The 24,202-nt window shown below is 43.6% G+C and overlaps 1 protein-coding gene across 9 annotated transcripts in view; it reads left to right on the top strand.

Annotated features, from left to right (window-relative positions):
* Positions 1 to 24,202, top strand: part of ODAD2 (outer dynein arm docking complex subunit 2) — a 240,845-nt gene that overhangs the window by 186,771 nt on the left and 29,872 nt on the right. The window contains exon 20 of one of the 9 annotated variants that reach the window (XM_075922570.1): positions 6,653 to 6,804. The exons of the other annotated variants lie outside the window; for them this stretch is intronic. Within the exon in view, the coding sequence (XP_075778685.1) occupies positions 6,653 to 6,736 (84 nt within the window). The 3' untranslated portion in view covers positions 6,737 to 6,804. Of the gene's footprint in view, positions 1 to 6,652; positions 6,805 to 24,202 lie in introns of those variants that run through there. 9 annotated transcript variants of the gene reach the window in all.

Below are 24,202 nucleotides of genomic sequence, written 5' to 3'. Positions count from 1 at the left end.
ACTCTTGAGTGGCAGGTTCCCCCTGTACTTGTCAGCTCTCTGGGAGTGAGGACACCCGACCCCTGCCCAGCTGGAACAACAAAGAGTATTAAAGTATATTAAGAATAAAAAAGAATACAATAATAATATTGGTCCACTATTAGATGGAAAATGTAGAATTTCTATAAATATTCCTGTTCTCTATTTGAGAAAACGGTGGATGATATATTCAAATCATATACAGGCAGTCCCCGGGTTTCGTACAAGATAGGGACTGTAGGTTTGTTCTTAAGTTGAATTTGTACGTAAGTCAGAACTGGCGTCCAGATTCAGCCACTGCTGAAACTGACCAGCGGCTGACTACAGGAAGCCCGAGGCAGAGTTTCTCTGCCCCGGGCTTCCTGGAATCAGCCGCTGATCAGTTTCAACAGTGGCTGAATCCGGACGCCTGGGACAGAGCAGCTGGGGCGCTGCCGGGTAGGTCCCCGCAGCGCCACACCTTGGCGCTGCGGGGACCAACCCGGCAGCACCCCAGCTGTTCTGCCCCAGGCATCCTGATTCAGCTGCTGCTGAAACTGACCAGCAGTGGCTGAATCAGGACGCCTGGGGCAGAGCAGCTGGGGTGCTGCCGGGTTGGTCCAGTAGCGCCGAGGAGCGGCGCTGCGGGACCAACCCGGCAGCACCCCAGCTGCTTTACCACAGGCGTCCGCGAGAAAAGCCTGGTCTGCTGGGGGGGGGGGCGCAGACGCGCCGCGGTCCCGCTGCCCGTGTCCTCCGCGGCTTTGCTCTGCGTCTCCTCGATCTGCGTAACTCGGGGACTGCCTGTAATCAAATACTTTCCATTCCATCACTAACTTCGGAGGATATTTAACAGCAGTCACTAAAGTTAGGCATTTTTAATTCAGCAGATAGATCAAAGTAACTTATTATCAGTAGTTTTAAAAGAGCTGGCTAAGGAGGTCTGTGGAGGTTTACTGTTGCTATTTTTTCAATAAAACCTAGAACTGTGAGAGATAGACTTTGTAACGCAGAGAGAGGAGAGTGTGTGTGTGTCAGTGTGTGTGTGTGTGTGTGATAGTGATTCTGTGTGTGTGGCACAGACTAGGTGTTTGTGACAGTGATACAGTGTGTATTGGCTACCGCTGGGCAAGTTTCTGATAGAAGCCACAGTGTCTCTTTAAGACAGGAAAAGTTGTCCTGCTCTGTTGCCTTTTTCTTACCCCACTCTGCAAGGATTGTTATGGGAGACAGGGGGGAATGAAACAGTGCACTGCCTAGTATCACAGGCATTTCTCTGAGTCACTTACAAATCCATGCTTTAGCTTGGAGCAGTTCTGCTGTGTGTCTCCCTCACCCAGACCCCTGCTCTGCAGAGATGGGTTACAGGGGAAAGGACACACCCTGACTTTATCACTCCCCTAACTCCTCCCCTCTGATAGCTAGAAGGAGACTCCTGGGAGCAGCTCAGCTGCAGGACAGAGCAAAATGGAGGGAGGGGCAACTGAACACATGCTGCCAGCTATAAGTATTTTATACTTATAAAATATATAAGGCGGGGGACTAGACTCGATGACCTCTCGAGGTCCCTTCCAGTCCTAGTATTCTATGATTCTATGAAGTATGCATGCTCTGCTAATCAGCTGGATGGGCCAGAGAGAAATGCTCGGCAGGCCAATTCATCCCATGGGCCTTATTTTGCCCACCCTGATTTATGGGGTACGTCTACATTGCAATGCTATTTCAAAATAACTAGCTCTATTCTGAAATAACATAGTCCGCGTCTACACAGCAGGCAGTTATTTTGAAATAGTCTCAAAATATTGTCAAGCTGGAGGATTTCTTACCTCGACTCCTGAAACCCTCATTGTATGAGGAGTAAGGGAAGTCGGAGGAAGAGTGCTCTATTCTGACATAAGTGCTGTGTAGACACTCCTATATTGAAATAAGCTATACAATTGACATAGCTCAATTTGGGTAGCTTATTTCAAGTTAACCCCTGCAATGTAGACACACCCACTAGTGTGTGCCATATTGATTCTGTATTGTTCTAGTTTCTTAACCCAAATATTGTGCAGTACCAAATCAAATGCCCCACAGATATCTAAATATAGTACATTAATGTTATTACCTTTTTCAGTCTAATTTGTAATCTCATCATAAGCAAGACAAGAAGTAGATCAAGTTAGACAAGATCTATTTTCCACAAATCTCAGTGTTGATTGTCATTAATTATATTATCCTCTTTTAATATTTTATTTATTGAGTCTCATATACAGTCCATATTTACTGGATGGAGGGTGCTGTTTTAAGAAACAGTGACTGAAAAATATGTGGGGGTGATGATGTATAATTAACTGAATATGAGCCCCTAGTGCAATGCTGTGGCCAAAAGGGCTATTGTGTTATTTGGATGTATAAAATGAGGAACATTAAGTAAGTGTAGAGAGGTTATATTACCTCTGTATTTGGCATTGTATCATTGCTGCTGGAATACTCTATCCAGTTCTGGTGTTCACAATCCAGGAAGGATATTGAAAAATTGAATAAGGTTCAGAGAAGTGTCACAAGAATAATTAAAGGATCAGACAACTTGCTTTATAAAAAAAGCTCAATCTGTGTAATTCAACTGAGCTCAAGAAGCTCAATCTGTGTAGAGAAGGTTAAGAGTGATTTGATGAGAGTTTAGAAGTACCTACATGGGAAACATACTGGATAATAGATGTCTCCAATCTAGCAGATTAAGGTGCTGATGGCTGAAAACTGAAGCCAGATAGATAGAGATTAGCAATAAAACACACATTTTAAACAGTGCCGGTAATTAACTATTGAAATAATTTTTGTATGATGGATTTTCCATCACTGGAAATGTTTAAAGCAAGACTGGATGTTTCTAAAAATTCTGCTCGGGTTTGAATGGAAATTGGGACAATGAAGTCCAATGGCTTGTGCTATACAGGAGGTCAGAATAGAAGATCACAGTGGTTTCTTCTGGCCTTAGAATCTAGTAAAAAGCCTTTGTTCTGTCTAGGAAAGATTTATCAAATGCAGATACTGTGGGGCAACCATTAGTCTGCCTTCTGAGAATCTTCTTGCAATCCTTTTGTACAGGGCTTGCAGGGTGATGGCTGTGTCAGTGGCTGGGCCTCAGCAATCAGTGATGCACAGATTTCAGGTAGAACTCTGACCCATAAAGTAGACCTGGATGGATTATGTAGTTTAGATGGCTTCAGGGCTGTCTAAATTATGCTGGAGATTTTTTCACCCTCCAGAACAGCCCAGGACCAGGAGGGTGTAAAATGAACATAAAGGCACGTTAGTTTCCTCCTACTGGTCTATACATTCTGTGTTAGTGCTCTTAGAGATTCAGTATGGAATCTCCTTCTGTTATGTGCTAGTGTCCAAAGGCCTCAGTTAGGATCTGAGCCCCATTATGCTAGCACTGTACAAATACATGCAAAGATATGATCTGCTCCTGAAAAGTTTGTAGTGTAATCTGAAGCAAGATTCAACAATGGGTTTAGCAAACAATAGGAAGAAAAATGGGAGGGAGTACAAGAATAAAAATTAGATCAAATAGTTACTTAGGTTAGCTACTGAATAACTAGCTGATTCTAAATCATTTAAAGCTTTTTAAAATTATTTTTATCTACTATATATTTGAGAGAGTTTGTCTCTTCATTTGTTCAAGAACTCCTTCTAAACAGTAAGAGCTAGACCACCAAATTTAGTGTACAGCTTCCTCTTATCATAATTTAAAGTAGCACAAGGGCTTGGTTGTGCCAAAAAATAGGAAGTGCCTGGAATGGGATTGTGACTCATAAAACCATACAGAAAAGAGACAGAATCACCAGGCAGGTGAAAGGGTTTGGCTGGGCATCCCCCATCTGTGTCTGCCTCAGCCCCAAGCCTCTCACTCCCCAGGCACCCTTTAGGGAGCATGTGAAGGGGGGCTGAAGCTCCCGCACCCAAATTCATACAGGGACATTGCTGGCTGTTCCCCTTCACTAGGGAGTGAGGGGAAAATGCATCGTTTGTGGCATTTCTTACTCTGGCTGGGGAACGCAGGGGGCAGATGAGCTGTGCACTTTGCTCTCACTCCCTGTTTTTGAAAAATACAGTAATTTAAATGAAGCATGTATATATTCATTTTATTTTCCCCAAAAAAACCTCAAAACATAACAGGTATGTCTAGACTGCATCCCTCTGTCGGCAGAGGGATTCAGATTAGGCAGGTTGACATTACAAATGAGGCAGGGATTTAAATTTGCATAAAAATGGCCACTGCGTTTTGCCGATTCAGCACTTTGTCAGCAAAAAGCAGCAGTCTAGAGGGGGATCTGTTAAGAAAGAAAGCCTTTTTCAACAGATCACTTATGCCTTCTGCAAAGAGGTTTACAGGATCTGTCGAAAAAGGCTTTCTTTCTCGACAGATCCCCCTCTAGACTGCCGCTTTTTGCTGACAACGTGCTGAGTCGGCAAAATGCTGTGGCCGTTTTTATGCAAATGAGGCACTGGATATTTAAATTCCTGCCTCATTTGTAATGCCAACCTGCCTAGTCTGCATCCCTTTGCTGACAGAGGGATGCAGTCTAGACATATCCTACTTGTATTAAGAACCAGAGCAATGCAGAGTAAATGTGCTAATGAATAAATAAGTAAAACTAGCTGTCCCTGATTTTTCAAGCTAACTCTGACTCCAATCGGAGTGTATGCATATTAACTAATTAATTGCATAATTACTAACTTAGGACCAGATAGTGGTGCCATAATTCATGATACTTTTCGGGTTTTTTCCCTGACTTCAGTGGGGCTATTTATGGTGTAAATAATGGTGTAAATAAATGAAATTCTCACTGTCTGGTCCTAATGATTCCTAATTTAGCACTAGCATAGAACTCATATCTGTGGGAAAAGGGGGATTACTTTCCCCATAACTGCCTGCTACTAGGGTTGGTCCTGGTGAATCATCAACAGATTAAATAGCCCTAAAAAGATAGGTCAACCTCCTTTCCTTAGGACCAAAACATAAACCCCTCCTTTAACATATGAAGTCCCTACTATTAATGTCAGTAGAAAATAAGCATCCACAGGGGAAACTATCGTCTTTTACCTTTTTCCAAAATAAATATATTTTGTTCTTTCTTTTTCATTGCTTAGTCCTCCCTTCAATGCCACTATAATCAAAATACTCTGCCTCACTCCAGATAGGAGTGATCTAAAGTGTTAATCCTTTCTTCTCACCCTGAATGCTGATGTCCCAAGCAAAGAGAGGTCTGGTTGGGCTGCACTGGAATTTATATGTGTCATTGCACTGGTTTCTTTTTTTTTCTTTTCTTTTTGTTTTTTTCTGTTTCTTTTGCCAGAAACTACATATAAAAGATTGCTGAAATAATTTTTAAGTCCCCGGTAATATAGACCTCTCATTAGGTAAGGATCCCTCACAACCTAACAGCTTTAACTGTATCCAGGTATTTTTGTAGAAAATAAAATATTTATTAAGAGATAAAAATACTGAATCTCCCTGTACAGTCTTTGAAAGTGAAATATTCCATTATTGCAGTTGGAGATGACAGTTTTGGCAGCAGTATGATATGTTAGAAAACATGATGCTCATTGGTTGAAAATATGATAATGATTTGTGAATTATAGGAACACACTGATGATGGATTCCCTTTATGATAAGAATACAAGCAGCTTGGATAAGAAAACTGTAAAGCTGCAAATAAGATGATGATGTTCTCACATAAAAATATCTCTCTGGTTTGTAAGCAGCTGATCAGCTGGCACATAAAAACATGCTAATAAGGTCAGGGATATCTATCCAATCAAATTGCCTTTACTGTCAGTTCTACCATGTTGTGGAAGGTATGAGGCACCTCTTGATGCTCCCAAAGGGTGCCATTTGACCATAAGTCAGTCGTGTGCTAAAATTGTCAACTAAATGGTAATAAGTTAATAATTAATTTGCCATTTACTTACATATTTAATTGTATTGTGATAGTAATTAGAGGCCCCAATCAAGGACTCATTTTGGTAATCATTGGATAGGTTTTTTATATTAAAGAATTTCTTTCATAAAATAACTTTGAAGTAATTTGAGGTAAATTACAAAATATGGAACATAATTATTTGCAATTTCTACTGCAAATATTTCAAAAATGGCTGTTGCCAGCTGCTGATATGGGTTTGAAATGTTTTAGTATTCAGTTTAGTATCTGAACACTAAAACATTTGGCTCTTATTTATGTGTATGGTTTTTAGCATGTTTTTGGTGAGAACATCACAGCACAGAAGCTAGTGTTTGACATCATTAGCTTTAGTTTAAGAAAAGGTATTTCTTAAATTGATGCAAAGTATTTCCACTTAAATATATATAACTACACAGAACATATTTTTCTACAAATTATTTTATCTTTAGAATTTTATTCTCAACTAAAATATGAAAGAACCTACTTTTGTAACTGTCATAGTTGGCTCCATATTGGTTCTGCAGTACTTTGACATAAAAAATAAGGCACTAGATGGCAAAATTGCTGCATATTTGTCATCTACAGAAAGTCTGCCCAATATCTTTGCTGTTTACAAGCCAGTGAACATATCAATCAAACTGCACTTGTGAATTTTAGAGGAAGGTGGCTCCATAGACCATACTTACATATTTTGTTTTGTTTAGGTAGGACTACTGAAATTTGACAACCATAAATCACTGCAATCTGCATTCAGTTTAAAAGTTGCCAGATTGAAACATTTTCCTTAAAGATCCAACTCCATTAAAGGAAACAGCAGCCTCCACCTTCAGATCAAGCATTGCTTCACCACAGTTTGCTATTGCATCCTTGCCAGATATCATAAAGGTTTTGCTTCAGTGTAAATTAGACCTTGGCTGGAGTTAATTTCTCAAAATTATCACATTACTGACTTTTGGGATACCTAGAAAGTCTCTATTAAAGTTTGTCTGACCCCAGATGGGGAAAACAGCAGCAGTGACAAGGGAGATCATCTTATCTTTGCCTGAATCGTGTGGTTCAGGAGACCACTAATTTAGTAACGTTTGGATAACAAACCGTGAGGCTGGCATAAAGCTTCTTTTGGCACATTCTAAACAACTTTTAGTCTTATAAAAAGAAGCTTGTCCCACTAAGTTGTAGGTTTGTTGGAGCTGTTCAACAGTAGCCGTGCCCTGCAGCTCTTTTAGTGATAAATGAGCCGTTTCAAATAAGTGGAGCTAAAGCCAACTGTGCAGAAGGAATCATTAAAAAAAATTAAATAGACATTTTTGAAGGTTAAAAATGCACAAACAAAGTATGTTAGACCAAAATATATGCTGCTTCTTTTAATGGAAAAGATTGCTATTGGCTGTATCTGCCAGCTTCAATAGGTGTGCCAAAAAGCCAAGGAATCTGGCAGAGTCCATAGATAGCAGTTCCATCTTTCATTTATATTTCTTTTCTGTATTTATCTTGCTTTAGAAAATGCAGGGAATGTCTTTTCCTTCCGACTTGGCACTTTTTCCAAACCACAGAAATACACAGAGCAGCTTCTTGCAATTGTTCAGTTCCCTGCACAGTCTGATCTTTGTGACTGTGTGAAATGTTTCTTTTTAATTTGGCAGTAATAAAAAAGAGAGGCACTATTAGAATACTTTTGCTAAATAATATTATATAAAATTTAATATTAAAAGGAGTAAAATTAATTTTATTAATTAGTAGATATTGGGGCTTAATACATAATGGCAAATGCCAGATAATTATTTTGGCATTCAACTGACCAAAAATAGTTTATTTGTATCAGAAGCTATTCATAGAAGCTAGACATAAGAAATAATAACAACAACAATGATGGTATTTCAGACTTCATGAATAACTCTTTTTTGGAAGTCAGTGAAAATATGATTGTGTGCATCAGTAAATAGTCCTTGAAGTAGCATTCAGGAGTCTTACTGTACTGAAATATGCATTTATTAAAATCATCTTCTGAAACTCCTTTTTTCTCTCTGAAGGATCAATCAGTTTTTAGTCAAAAACAGCTTTCAAATACTTAGTCACCATTGTCTTTAAATGTCTTTGGATATGTCTACCTGAGACAATCTCCAAGCAATATTTTTATTTTATTTTTATAGTAACAGGTTCACATGTAATATGAAGGTGGTGAATAAAGGTACTTGTACATGTAGACTATCAAAAGATGAGTTCTTGTTTAAAAAATCTGCCTCCTAAAAGACTTCTCAGTCCTGCCACGTATTTTAGGTAAAATAAGGCATAAAGGCCTAATCAAGCTCTTATTGAAGTCAGTGAGATTTTTGGTTTTTGACTTCAATAGGCACTGCATTCGGCTCTGAATCCTGGTTGTAATACTCATTCTGTAACAATAAATATTAAAAGGTATGCGAATATTTTCTAACACTTTGTTTCTTTGAATATATAAAGTCTTGTCAAATTTATTTTCTTTCATTGTGTTTTTTCTGAGGATAATGATTTGGTCATACTTACTTACTAATAACTAATCGGTGTAAGAATTCAAAGTTTGTGTTGGATCTATTTGTAAAGTGGGAGTGAGGTCATTTAAAGAAAAATGAATGTTAAATGAATATAATAGGGGCCAGTGTTGTGTCCTCTTATGTTAACTTCTGAATGCAGGATCCAATACAGCAAAAAAAAAAAAAAAAAAAAAAAAAATCCAGTCCAAAACTTTGGAAAACCAGCAGTCTTTATCGGGAAACCATTCTATCCATGGGAAAAGCCTAAAATCAGGGAGGTAGGAAATCTGCATGGAAAGAACTTGCAAATCATCTTGGGGAACACAACTCACATAAATGTGCTCCCATCCTGACTTGCAGGTACTGCAGCTCAATAAACTGGACGTATCACTGTCTTCTTCTGTCTGTTCTATGTACTGCACTTGTACAGCCTACAGCAGTTTCTGCAACCAGAAGGTTGGAATAACTCATTTGTATGAACCCCAGGAAAAGAAAAGAAATGGGTCCCAGGTTTCAGGGGCTGCATAATCTAATGGAACATAGACAGACCTGGAAACCAGGCATACTTGACTTCTAATATTGACTCTGCCCACGGACAGGTTAATGTAGACCTGTGCTCAGGCTTGTGAAGAAACCGTTAGAGGTCCTTCTTTTGCCCAGGCCCAGAGTAAAAGGCAGCAAAGGTACACAAAAGCTGTTTAACAGTCTGTAGGCCCAGCCCCGAGCCCAGGCTTCAGAGCAAGGCAGACACGCAAACAGTAGTTCACTGGTCCTGGTAGGACCAGGCCCTGATGCAGGGCAGTGCAATACACAGTTTACAGGCTCAGCTCTAGCTGCAGACTGAGTAAATAGTTTCTAAAGCCACGGCCCTTTCCAGGGCAGGGCAAGAAGCAAACAATCTAGCTAAGGCCCAGACCTGGTTGCAGGCCCAGCAGTAGTTTTAGAAGGACCAGCCCTTAGTCAGGGCAGAGCAACAAGTAGTAAAAATAAGGTGCAGACCTGGCTGCAGGCCAAGCAGCAGTTTACAAGGTCCAGCCCTGACTCAGGGTGGGGCAACAAACAGAACAATTAGTTCACCAGTTTAAGGCTCAGGCCTGTTCACAGGTGGAGTGGGACTCAGGTCTCCTCGCTGGCGGAGAGCTGACAAGCACAGAGGGTTTCACCCCTACCAGAGGAGAATCTGAGACCCAAGGTGAGGGGTAATGGGGGGGATTCTGGCCACCCACTCCACTTTGTCCCAACCCAGGGCCCCAACAGTGGCAGCGGATGATGCTGCTGAGTCAGTGGGGATCCTTACTGCAACACACTGCCCAACTGACCTCCATTTCCTCTTCTGGCCTGAGGTCAGCTACCCCTGGGTGCTTCCCAGTTCCCCCCAGGGGCCTACCTGGCTCCAAAATTATGGCCACAGACAGAGGTACTGGTAGTGTATCCATGGGATCCAGGTCGGGCTTGGGCAGGGGTCCAAGTGGACCAGCCCAGTCCTCAGGTAACAGTGAGGGTTCTGGGGGTCCTGGCAAATCTTCAGGCCCTGGCAGCACTCTCTGCAGCCCTGACCAGTTGTTGAGCCCCAGCAGCAGCCGTGGTGGCCTTGGCCAGTCTTCAAGGGCCAGCAGCAGCCCTGGCAGCCCAATCCAGTCCTCCCACTGAGGGCAGCACAGCTGGATCTTCATCCGCTGAAGCTTGGGCCAAGTGTCTAGTCTGCTCGGCAGCCAGGCTCTAACTATGCTCTGAGTTCAGCCTTTTACACTTCTGCCCCCGCCTTTCTGCTTCCTGTGGGTGGGGCTGGATTGCTCTGGCACTGTCCGCCAAACGGCTTTAGGGAGAGTTTTCTTTTCTAGGTCAGCAGGGGGCCAGGCTGACTCACTACACTGCTCTGGTCCCGAATTTCTTCATCTGAGAAACAACCTCTCTTTACTTTCTGTTCTCACAAAGAATTAATATGAACAAACATTGTCTTACTATCCCTTTGTCCTCAATGGGTCTTAGGGAGAAAAACCTGGTATTCTATTCAGTTCTCTGATAAGCTAGAGAACAAGAACAATCAATCCTGACAGATGCTTCAGTTCAGAAACCCCCCTGAGTATATGCTTAAGTCCCATAGATTTCACTAGGGCCTGGTCTACAATATGAGTTTAGGTCAAATTTAGCCACATTAGGTCAATTTTCTAAAGAAAGAGTTCACACCCTCACACCCATTCCACCAACTTTATGGGCTGCTAGTCAATTTCTGTACTTCTGCTTGTCAAGAGGAGTAATGGTAAATTTGGCCTTGCATGATTGACTTTAGGGTAGTGCAGATGCAGCACTGTAAAAGTCAATGTTCTTGGATTCTGGGAGGTGTCCCACAGTGCCCCAATGTGACCACTCTGGCCAGGACTTTCAACTCTACTGCTCTGCAGGTGTACAGAGAAAGGACCAGGAAAGTATGGATTTCATTTCCTGTTTGGAAATCTGCCTCAGCCCCACATCTTGGCATAAAATTTCCCCTTTACTTTCACAGATACTATGGAGCACACAGCAGATTGCCACAACAATAGGAATGTTGCTTTCACTGAGGGATAGCCGGGTCAATAAACTGTGAAACCTTCCCTTTCAACTTCCAAAAGTACATTCTACCATCATTCTACACTTTCTCAGACTAGTTGAACTGCTCTTTACTGCTGTCCAAGCTGCTTCATAAGCCATGGGAGCAAGGACTAAGCTGGTTCTCCAAGGATCACTGTTAGCACTTCAATGCCTCCCATGGTTGTTTTCCAGTCTGGAAAGAAAGTTCTATCTTGCAGCTTTCTGAAGAGACCAGAGTTCCTAAAGATGTGCAGGTCATGAACCTTTCCTGACCATCCCACATTGATGTTGGTAAAACGGGCCTTGTGATCTACCAACACCTGCAACACTGTTGAGAAGTACCCCTTAGAGTTTGTGTAATTTGGCATGGTAGTCAGGTGCCAAGACAGGGATATGTATGCCATCTATTGCCCTGACACAGTTAGGGAACCCTATTGTGGCAAAGTCATTCACTATGTCCTGTTTCATAGGGCTATTGCCATTTGCTTCTCAGCTGTCAGAGTGAGTCTCATTTGGTATTGCTGTGCTTCAAGGTGGGTAAAATCAATCTGCAAAGTTCCATGAAACCGGCCTTACACATGCAAAAGTTTTGCAGCCACTGCCCATCATCCCATAGCTGCATAACGTCGCAGTCCCGCTAGTCTGAACTTGTTTCATGGCACCAGAACCAGCATTCCACTGCGTCCACAGGATTGACTGCTGCCAGCATCTCAAGTGTTTCATATATGTCTGCTGTTTGTGGCCTCCTCACATTCTTCCTCATTCTGGCAGCTCTTGACTAGGCTCTGGACATACCATAGCATAAGATGTGAGGTGTTTGCAATGCTTACCACAGCACTTTGCAGCTGGACGGGGTCCATGCTATGGCATCTGCACCGATAACCAGAGAAAAAGGGGGCATAGTAAGATTTCTGTGGCTTTCAAGCAGGAGGAGAGGCAGCAGATAAGTAAGTGCATCATGGGAGGCTGACGACATGTACCCATAAGCCACCTGCTGCACTGTTTTTGTTCCATCAGGCACTGGGAGCCTAACCCAGAATGCAAAGGGGAGGCAAGAACAGTGGGATAGCTACCAACAGTGCATCACTGTCCAAGTTTATGGTAGCCACCTACTGGGGATGCACTACAATGAACTCTTGCGCACAGAGTTGACATGCTCCTTCAACTTTACAAAATTGGATGCTAAAAAAATCTACCTTAATAAATTTTACCTAATCTTCTAGTATAGATATGGCGTAAAGCTTAAATGTGTCCTTGAATGTTTTCCTCACAAGAGCTGCTTCATTAAGCCAGAATGAAAAAGCAATTGTATTCACACTTCAGAGAATTGCTCTGTCTTTGGCCTTGTTTTCCTCATTGCACTAGTTAAACAATCTGAAAATGCCCACTATACTAGCAACAATGCCACTACACCAGCTAAAGAGCTTCACTGTGAAAACATAATTTTCAAGTAGCCATTTAAGCAAGATTCCCAGCTGTTGTGAGCTGTTGGAATGATTTCACTGGGTAATGGCAAACCTCTCTGCTACTGTCTTTTCTGCATTTTCTTTTCACCACAATACTGTCTCTGAACCAGGTCTAAGGGTCAGCACTCTTAGCTCAGCTGATTCATGAATTCATTTCTACTGATCACTGATAAAGAATCAGGACTCTCAAATAAGTCTACTAATTTCTCTCTTCAAACTCTGGAGAAGGGGAATAGCCATGTAGCTTCCTAGTCCCTTTAAATAGGTCCATACCACCAAGAAGGAATACCTGTGTCCACCCTCTTAGACTCTTACTTAAATTAGTCTTCTGCTTAGTGAATGAAGTTAAATTAGGGTGATTCCCTCAGAGCATGCTAAGTACAGTCTGCTTCCCTTTCCTCATACAATAAGAATATTTTTTCATTACCTCTGCACTCAATACTTAACCCAAAATACCAAAATTGATTACTTGGCAGAGCTATGCTAAACATCTAGGCAGAGTAGGTAAATAGACACATGACTCCTGAAGTCTTTTCCCCGTTCATCACTAGATGTCAGGGGTGAGCTCATTCAGACTCTGCTTTCATATCTTTTGTTATCTTGTTTAGAATGAATACTTAGGTAGCTCTCTTAGAATAGGTATAAAGAGCAGTAGTGAGATGCAGATTAAGTGGTTAAAGACACACCAGAAGAGATTGGTTATGCACTTAGATCTATACCCTACAAGGCTCTCTACTCGCTGAAGCTATGCCTTCTCCTCTACACTGCTTCTTTTCAGCAATGTATGTCTCACTGCTGGAGCCTTTCTCTACTGCAGGGAATGACCTCCACAGCCTCAAAAGGCTCCAGCAGCAGTGAGACAGTGGGGAAAGTCTCCATTGGCTCTTTGTTTCTAGAGACCTTCTCCACAGCAGGGCAAGATTCCAGCAGTGAGGAAAAGCTCTGAAGGTGGAACCTTTCCTCACAACTTCTCCCTTCCCAGAGCCTTTTCTCCCCAATGTGAAAGGCTTCAGCAGAAGGAAGCTGCTGAAACCTTTTCTTGCTGCCTCATCTCTGCCTGAGCCTTTCACTGACATAGCTACACATTGCAGTGTGGACACAGCTTGCCGTTCAGGCTAGGTCTACACTATAGGTTTTTTTCAGAAAAAGCTACGCAAATTGCACAGCGCAATTTGTGTAGTTTTTTTCCGATTGCTTTTCTGGAAGAGGCTTTTCTGCCATTTGGCTGTGTCTAAATGGGGCCAAATGGTGGAAAAGCTTCCTTTTTCAGCAGAGCCCTTATTCCTTGTAGAACGAGGTATACAGGGCTCCCCAAAAGAGCGCATTTGCTCTTCCACAAAAAAAAGTGGAAGAGCAAATGCATTCCCTGGACGCGGCAGAGTTTTTCTGGGATACCTCCAGTAAACACCCTGCAGTGTAGATGTACCCTCAATGTGGTGTGTATCTACACATATGCTATATGCCACCAAAAGTAATGTGTAGTGTTGATGTAGTTTCTGCATGACATATAAAGATTATATGATTCCATGTCTTGTTTCTCAGAAGTTCATACTTTCATTGTGTTACTAAGGACTGGTCTACATACAGATTTTGTGCTGCTTTACCATAAGTGTTACAACTTCCTGATATACATGCCACTATAAAGGTGTTTCTAATGTATAGTTTATTTCTATAACTAAGCTAAAGCAAGGAGACAGCTGCCCCTGGTCCTGGTGATTTTAGCAGCAGCAGCAGCTGGAGCTCTGGGCCCTTTAAATTGCTGCCAGAGTGCTATGCTGCATGCTCCGGGCAATGCTAAGGGCCATGCTTCAGCTGCCCTCAGTACCACCCCTTTTGCCCTCGGCCCTGTCTCTTCTGGGAGCAAAGAGCCATGTCCCTCTCCCATTTTGCCCAGGGACCTGCAGAGGCTGTCAGCTCCACTGCATGGCTATGCCACTGTGGATGAGGTAGCATAGATGTACATGGACATTTGGATTGAGTTGGAAAGTGTTGAATCACCAATAATGAGAAAATTTATTTCTAATGCTGTGGTTAAATAGATACTAACTTAAACATACAGGTTACGTCTACACTGTAGGCTTCTTGTGCAAGAACTGTTTTGCACAAGAGTTCTTGTGCAAAAGGTCTTCCACAATAGCGTGTCCACGCTGCCATGTGCTTTTGCGCAAGAGCGTCCATGGCAGTGCGGACGCTCTCTTGTTACAAGAAAGCTCTGATGTCCATTGCACAAGAAATTCATGTTGCCGATCTACACTGCCTTCTTGTGGAAGAGCTCTTGTGCAAGAGGGCTTATTCCTCATGGGGAGAGGAATAACTCTTCCGGAAGAAGCCCTGTTTTCCGACGCTGTACTGTAAATTTACTTGCGCAAGAACGCACTGGCAATGTAGATGTAGCCACAGAGTTTCAGATAGTATGACATAAATCACATGCCCTCTCAGTTCTGGATACACTGTGTGTGCGCGTGTGCACATACGTGCACATGCAGGGCATGTATGTTTTGCTGCCATCATAAACTTAGTTCTCCAGCCATCCATGAACACTTTCAGAGTAGGTGTAATCTGAATTGCTAATGTTCAAACAAACAAACAATAAATAAATACAGTAAAATCAAATTTCACTTTTCAAGTATGAGTTTATGGATCAGAAGGAAGCAAAAAGTCTGTAAATCCCTTTTGTTTTCCTTTAGAGGCCACCTTTGAAAGAGAAACATGTTGTATGACCTTTCATTCAATCTGACCTTCAAAAATGTCAAAAGAGTTGTATATTTAATTTTTCTTTTGTTCTTCTTTTTCTTGGCATATTGATCTCTTTGGTATTATAAGATTGTAATGTACTCTAAACTGTGTATTTTACCAAATGAATTCCAATTACTGGATGTCTAACTTTTATTTATCCATAAAGGTTACAAACAAAAAAACAAACAAACAAAAATAACAATTTCAACAAAAATCCTTCAGCCAAAATGTGGACTGTGAATGAGCAGTTTTTGATTGATATATTTTGAAAAGTTCCAGTATAACTGTATTTTTAATAAAAGTTCACTGAGCAATTGTCAGTTTCTTAAATCAAAATATTTTAGTTTCAAATTCTATTTATTTTTAATCATTTGATAGCAACAAAATGTTGTAGTAAGTAAACATAAACAACTGGGGCTACAATCTTTTCTGGTGCAACTCTGTTGATCTCAGTGGAGGTAAATTAAAAATGAATTGGTCCCATGGACTTTGAATTTACATTTTTTAAAACAAATGCCTCATTTTTCATATGTGAAAAGGAGATCATTAATATATGCCAGTCAGTACAACATGGAAAAGTTTAACTCTGATCACTGGATCACTTAGAATTATTGGACTGGAAGGGGCCTCAAGAGGTCATCTAGTCCAGTGTTTCTCAAAGTGTTCCGTGAAAGCACTCTGAGAAAGCTGCTACCTGACCGCTCCGGTATGTTTATTTACCAGTTCCACAGCCACAGAGCCTTGTGGTTCCCATTGGCTCTTGTTTGTCATTTGCATGAGGGGAGCCGTGGAAAGTGGTGGCCTGGCCCACGCCACTTCCCGCAGCTCCCCTTGGCTGCCAATGGCAAACTGCTGCCAACGGGAGCTGTAAGTCACCGTGACTGTGGAGCCGGTAAATAAACACACCAGGTGGCAGCTTTCCCAGGTATGTCTACATAGCAACATTATTTTGAAATAACTAGCATTATTTCAAAATAATGTCAAAATACTGTCAAACTTGAGGACTTCTTACACTGACTCCTGTAACCCTCATTGTATGAGGACTAAGGGAAGTTGGAGAAAGAGTCTTCTATTTCAAAATAAGTGCTGTGTAGACACTCCCAATTTCAAAATAAGCTATTTCGAAATAAGCTATGCAATTGACATAGCTCAATTTGCGTAGTTTATTTCGAGTTAAGATGTGCTGTGCAGATGCACGTTCAGGGTTGTTTCACGGACCATTTTGAGAAACATTGATCTAATCCAATTCCCTGCATTGATGGCAAGGACTAAATAGTAACTTCATAATCCCTGACAAGTGTTTGTTAAACCTGCTCTTAAAAAATTCCAGTGATAAAATTTCTATGACTTCCCTAAACAAGTTATTCAGGTGCTTAACCAGCCTAACAGTTACAAAGATTTTCCTAATTTCCAACCTCCAGCTGCAATTTAAACCCAATGCTGCTGCTTCTGTCTTCAGAGGTTAAAGAGAACATTTTCTCCCTCTTCGGGTACGTCTAGACTACGGGCTTTTGTTGATAGAGGCTTTGTCGACAGATACTTTGTTGACAAAGCCTCTGTCGAAAAAGAGCATCTAGACTATAGCCAGTTCTGTCGACAAAGCAAGCCACTTTTTTGACAGAGAGTCTATACGCTCTCTTTTGAAAAAGCACAGTGTGGATTGCAATAGCACCTTTTTTCGACATAACTCTGTCGAAAAAAGGCATTATTCTTCTTTGAGCAGTGTCCCGTGGGTGCTCCACTGTAGGTGTCGGGCTTGTCCTGGCGCTGCAGATCAGAGATTTTTCCAGCTGTAGTCTGCTGGACCGCACGTGCGTGAAACGCGGTGTGCCTTTTTGCGCCGTTTGTGTGTGCGCGCGGTCCTGCTCCCGGCAGTTCCTCCTGACCGTCCTTGGCTGCAGATGGAGTCACATTCTCTCCTGTCAGGATCGAGTGAGAGGAAAACTCTTTAATAGTTAATAGTTCAAAGTTATTAGTTAGAGTTAGTTAGATAGTCCTAGTTCAAAAAAATATGTTTTCCCTGTTTTTTCTGTACATAGTTAGGATGCCGGGATCACCTGGGTTTAAAAAATGTGGTGCTTGCCTCGAGGCAATGCCCGCCTCTGATGGCCATTCCCTGGCTACATCTAGATTGCATCCCTTTTTCGTAAAAGGGATGCAAATTCGACGTATCACAATTGCTAATGAAGCGGGGATTTAAATCTCCCCCGCTTCATTAGCATAAAAATGGCTGCCACTTTTTTTTCAGCTCGGAGCTTCTGAAAGATCCCTTATCCCTTATTTTAAGAGGGTTAAGGGATCTTTCGGAAAAGGCTTTATTTTCTGAAAGATCCGCATCTAGACTGGCACTTTTTTCCGGCAAAGCTCCGAGCTGAAAAAAAGTGGCAGCCATTTTTATGCTAATGAAGTGGGGGAGATTTAAATCCCCGCTTCATTAGCAATTGCGATACGTCTAATTTGCATCCCTTTTACGAAAAAGGGATGCAATCTAGACGTAGCCCCTCTGTATAAGATGTCTGGGAGAAGACCACATTCCACAGAAATGTCCCCACTGCTCTAAGTTAACAGCCCGAGCCAGAAGAGACAGGGACATGCGCTTGAAAATGCTCCTTTTTGACAAAGCATTACAACCTCAAGGTACTGATCCCCAACCGCCTCAACCCTTGAGGTCCACAGACCAACTCAAGAAAACCAAGACTCTGACTCCTGTAAAGAGTCTGTTCCCAGTCTCTACCTCCCTAGCGAATGAGTGTTGGCGATAAGCCGGACACCTCATGCACGTCTGTTGCATGTGGCCCTGAGAAACCCAAACAAAGCCGAAGCAAGTCGGCACCTAGCCCCTCTGTATCGGGCTCCGCTATCTCGGCCCCGCCATTGGTGTCTCATTCAACACCGGCACCAGCTAAGGCCTCAAGAAAGATGCTCTCCAGCACCGGAGCACTCCCCAGCACTGACGCGCTGTTCAGCACCGAGCCGGTCGCCGGCACCAAGATGTCGTCTGGCACTGAGGTGTTCTCCTGTACCGAGACACTCACCAGCTCCGATTCATCCTCCAACACTGAGGCACTCTCCATACCCAAGTCGCTTGCTGGCACCGAGGCACTCGCTGGCACCGAGACACCCACCGGTGCCAAGGTGTTCACCGGTTCCACCCACAGCAGTCGCAGTGGAACCCACTCCACACACTGTTACATCGATCCGGGAAGCTGGCCTTCGCGGACCACCTCCAGCACAGATGACAATTTCTGTGAAGGAGAAAATTTGTTCCTCTTGGTTTCTGAGGACAGGACAAGGAGTAATGGGCTTAAAGTGCAGCAGGGGAGGTTTAGATTGGACATTAGGAAAAAATTCCTAACTGTCAGGGTGGTCAAATATTGGAATAAATTGCCAAGGGAGGTGGTGGAATCTCCCTCTCTGGAGATATTTAAGAACAGGTTAGATAGACATCTGTCAGGGATGGTGTAGGTGGAGCTTGGTCCTGCCTTGAGGGCGGAGGGCTGGACTCGATGACCTCTTGAGGTCACTTCCAGTCCTATTATTCTATGATTCTATGATTCTATGATTCTACTCTGGCTTCATCTCCACCAGATCAGTTTATGACCCATGCTAGTCACCATAGAGCTCGGAAACTGCCAACTCTGTCACCCAGTCCTCAGTTTTCACCGTACCTACCTTCACCATCTCCACCCTACTTAAGACACTCACCGGGGTATTCACACAGGGACTATCGTTCCCCACAACTCCGGCATTACTACCAACATGACCGTCGATCACCCACGTATTCCACGCATTCCAGAGGAAGGTTGCAATCTCCCAGGTCACCCACCTTATCAACCCATTTGGGCTATTACAGACGATCGCATTATTCTAGATCACCATACGAATCTCACTTCCATCGCCGGTCTCCACCTCATCACCATCGTGCATATTCACCTCACCGGCATGTGGCATCACCACTTTCACCACACCACTCCCATTCCTCAGTTGTCAAGGACTGTTCACCACTTCACCCTTCTTCGAGACCACCAACTCCTTCGGGGGTCCCATCGTCCATCCCAGCACATCCTTGGGATGTACAACGATCTCCTTCCATGCAGGAGGGTATACAGGGTCACTCTCCTACCAATCAATCTTCATCGTTCCCAGACGATGCAGTCTTACAGGGTGACACTTCCCCTTCAGATGATTTACACGAATTTCAGGAACTTTTCAAAAGAGTTGCTGACAGCCAGCGGGTGCAGCTTGGAGAGGTACCGCAAAAACAATGTCATCTGCTACACAACATCAAACAATCCCACCAAGTCAGGATTGCCCTACCACTGGATGATGCCATCCTCAAAATAGCAAATGACATATGGCAATTACCAGCTTCCACTCTGCCTACCAACAAAAAAAGTGGACAAAAAGTATTTTGTTCCCTCAGAAGGGATGGAGTTTCTCTTTACTCATCCACAACCTAACTCTTTGGTTGTGGATGTAATACAACAGAAGGCAAAAGCTCCCCAACATAAACTCTCCACTGCTGACAAGGATAACAACTTCTGACAAGGATTTGTTTGGCCAAAAAGTGTATTCTTCAGCGACACTGACACTACAAATGGCTAATTATTTGGCATTATTGGCTAATCATAATTTTGATAACTACGCCAAACTTGTGCTGCTTCTGGATCATTTGCCCAAAGTCAAACAAGACATTCTAAAGGCAGTAGTCCAGGAGGGGTATGCAGCCTCAAGAATGGCTCTACATATAGCCCTGGATACTGCCGACACCACAACGTGTATGACAGCCACCTCAATTGTTATGCGCAGGGCGTCCTAGCTACAACAGTCATCTGCCCCCAAAGACCTCCTGTCGAAGGTTGAAGACCTTCCCCTCAACAGGCAGAATCTATTTTCCAACAAGATGGACCAACTGCTCCATTCGGGGAAAGTTTCCAGAACGACCCTTAAGACTCTTGGAATGTACACGCCACCTTACCGTCAAAAGAGATACACTCCATATCAGAGGCAGAGAACCTTCACTCATCAACCACCGGCATACAGACAGCATGACCAACAATGAGGCAGATAACACCAGCAGAGGAGACGACCCCCACCAAAAGCGTCCACCCAGCAAAACACCAGGCAACAGGTTTGACGCTTCCGTTGAGGGACTGAGAACCATCCCTATCAACAATTCCGCCTGTGCTACGGATGCGGTATTTCCAATACAAGGTCCTGCCTTTTGGTCTATCATCAGCTCCAAGGGTTTTCTCCAAAACCCTAGCTATAGTGATGGCATATCTTCGTCGTCTTAGTATAATGATATTCCCCTATCTTGACAATTGCTTAATCAGAGCTCCCTCCTTGACAGAGGCTTTTTACGCCACAAATACCATGAGAGAGGTCTTTGAGGCTCTGGGTCTCATTTTCAACATTCCAAAGTCAACCATGATGCCCCAGCAATCAATACACTTCATCGGTGCCCAGCTTGACTCCACCAACACATGAGCTTTCTTACCAATAACCAGATTTCAAACAATCCAGGATTTGGTTCAGGTGCTTCTCACCAGTCCAAAAGTTTCCATACTATAATGCCTACAACTCATGGGGCACATGGCCTCCACGACTTATGTCATTGAACACACAAAATTACATTTTTGGTGCCTTCAGCATTGGATTGCAAAGATGTATGCTCCAAACACTCACGACATATGCAGCACGGTAGGAATTCCTTCCCACGTGAGGACATCATTAGCCTGGTGGACTGTCCCCGACAATCTGATGTTCGGCATACCTTTCCACTGTCCTCAGCAAACGATGCAGCTCACTATCGACGCATCACTACTCGGATGGGGTGCCCACCTGAGATGCAAGCAGGTGCAGGGCCTATGGTCCCCTGAAGAATCATTGATGCACATCAACTTTCTGGAACTCAGGGCGGTGTACAATGCCTACCAATACTTCCTTCCTTTTATCCAAGGTCAAGTCATACAAGTCCTCACAGACAATATGACTATGGTATATTACATAAACAGGCAGAGGGAAGCCCGATCCCATTTGCTGTGCGCAGAAGCAATACGTTTGTGGAATTGGTGCAACAGCCACAAAATCTCCCTCACTGCAGAATATCTCCCCGGCTAACAGAATTGCACAGCCAATGCCCTGAGCAGACACTTTTCGCTCAACCATGAATGGGAATTGCACCTCGAGGAACTCTCCACAATATTTCAACAGTGGGGTTTCCCGACAACGGACCTCTTTGCCACATATCTCAATGCGAAATGCCCTCAATACTGCTCGAGGGCGGGGATTGGACACAATTCCAAAGGGGATGCTTTCCTTTGCAGTTGGAGTCGCCATCTTTTATATGCATTCCCTCCCACACCTCTAATCCCCAGAGTCCTAGAGAGAAAATTCTCACGGACGACAGAGCCACGGTAATTCTAATAGCTCCCTTCTGGCTGCGACAAACATGGTTCCCTTACCTGCATCGTATGTCGGCTCGTCCACCATATCCACGCAGATGCCATGACCTGCTCATGCAGAACCACTTCTCTCTGCTTCACCTTCAGATCGACCATCTGCACTGATGGCATGGTACCTGGTTGGTTCCAACAGACAGAGATGACCTGCTTGCAGTCTGTTAAACATGTCCTGTTACATGGTAGGAAATCAACTACTTTACTATTGTAGAGCAATATGAGTTCTAAATAGACTTACCTGCGATTAACCAGATGTATACACTACTTTTATCCATAAAAACAAAAGCCTGAGAACATATACAAGTCTTTTATTCTGCTCTGATGGCCAAAAGACTTAAGATTTCTTGGACCAACAAAGAAAAAAAATCAAAGATCTCGGGCTCTCTAATAAGAACGCCCTTCTTCTTGTCCCCAGGCATTCAGATCTGAGAACTATTAGCAAAAGCATGCTATTGGTTTCAGCTATTGTGATTGAGTATATACAGACAGATGTATCCGTAGCCTAAGAGAGCTTTAGAGATCAAAATTATCAGATTGAATTAAACTCAAAGAAAATGTGAATCCAATTAATATATTCCTTAAAGCTAGTTCTCCTAAGTAACAGTCAGATTTGACCACCTGGAAACAATGGGAATCCTCACTGTTACTACCTGCTGGAAGTATGGCAGAATCTGACCCTAATCTGGAAGTTGTATAGTGTTTGCTAGTTGTAGTTCAAAGTAGTATTCAAGGACCATGCTATATTGAGCGAATTTTCAAGGATTCAGGAACAACTGAGAATCCCTAACAACACATCTTACTGACAGGTCATGAATAACCCATCAGTAATGAGAACAGACACTACCAGTATTTTTTTCTACAATCAATGAGGGTATGTCTACACTACAGCACTAATTCGAAATAACTTAATTCAAATTAGTTAATTCGAACTAAGCTAATTCGAACTAGTGCATCTAGACCTAAAAACTAGTTCGACTTAGCGTTTTGCATGTCCACATTGAGTGGACCCTGAACCAAAGTTAAGGCTGGCCAGAAGCAGTGCCGGCAGGGCATCAGGTTAGGACTTAGAGTGTGGAGCTGCTGCTTCAGGCTAGCTGAGGGCTGTGCTTAAAGGGACCCGACCCCCACCCCGGACAGACAGTTCTCAGGGTTCCCTGCTTGCTTGTCTACCTCGATGAGGGACAGCAAAGCAGTCCTGACTTGGAGTGCCCTGAGTGCCCACACTCGGCACATCACAGCACTCGGCCATCAGCCCGGCTGCACTTGCCACAAGCTACCATCCGGGGGGGGGCCAATCGGGGGGCTGTCAGGATTCAGGCAGCCCTGCAGGAGAGCTTCCACCCTGAGGAGCCCGCAGAGCCACCCCAGTCCTCCCCATCGGGGGCTCATACCCCATTCCTCCCTCACCTCCTTCCACTTACCCCTCCCTAGCCCTCCTTCCTGATGTACAAAATAAATGACACAAAAATAGAAATTCTCTTTATTTAACAAAACGGGGGGGGGGGGGGATTAGCCTCTGGGGAGACTGGGAAAAGGAGGTGGGAGAGAGGAAGAGAGAGAGTGGGAGAGGGGAGGGGGAAACCTGGGAGGAGGGAGCTGGAAGGGGGAAGCCGGGGAAGAAGGAGGAGGGGAAGTATGAAACTATGGTACACCATATCTTCAGTACAGTGTACAGACGTGGTCTCCTCACCTCAAAAAAGATGTTTTGGCCTTGGAAAGGGTTCTGAAAAGGGCAACTAAAATGATGAGGGGTTTGGAACAGGTCCCATATGAAGAGAGGCTAAAGAGACTGGGACTCCTCTGCTTAGAAAAGAGGAGACTGAGGGGGGATATGATAGAGGTATATAAAAGCATGAGTGTTGTGGAGAGGGTGCATAAAGAAAAGTTCTTCATTAGATCCCATAATAGAAGGACTAGAGGACACTAAATGAAATGAATGGGTAGCAGGCTTCAAACTAATAAGCGAAAGTTCTTCTTCACAAAGCAAATGGTCAACCTGTGGAACTCCTTGCCACAGGAGGCTGTGAAGGCTAGAACTATAACAGAGTTTAAAGAGAAGTTAGATAAAGTCATGGAGGTTGGGTCCATGGAGTGCTATTAGCTAGGGGGTAGGAATGGTGTCCCTGGCCTCTGTTTGTGGAAGGCTGGAGATGGATGGCACGAGACAAATGGCTTGGTCATTGTCTTCAGTCCATCCCCTCTGGGGTAGCTGGTGTTGGCCGCTGTCGGCAGACAGGCTACTGGGCTAGATGGACCTTTGGTCTGATCCAGTACGGCCATTCTTATGTTCTAAGCTCAGGGCTCAGGGTTGGGGGGTCTCACTGGACCACCATGATTTTCATGCAAACCTGCTCCTGGGTTCGCATTTGACCTTTGGTGGCCAAGCTGGCAGCTATCCTGCCCCAGACTGCCACTTTCCTGTGCCTAGTGCAGAGGTCGTGGACGTTGGAGGCCTCCCCCCAACCCTGCATGAGGTTCCCTTGCGGCCCCGGGCAGGCTCCTGGGAGCCGCCA

This window comes from Pelodiscus sinensis, chromosome 2, assembly GCF_049634645.1.
Source record: "Pelodiscus sinensis isolate JC-2024 chromosome 2, ASM4963464v1, whole genome shotgun sequence".
NCBI classification, from domain to species: Eukaryota; Metazoa; Chordata; order Testudines; family Trionychidae; genus Pelodiscus; species Pelodiscus sinensis.
This window is presented reverse-complemented; position numbering and strand designations above follow the sequence as displayed.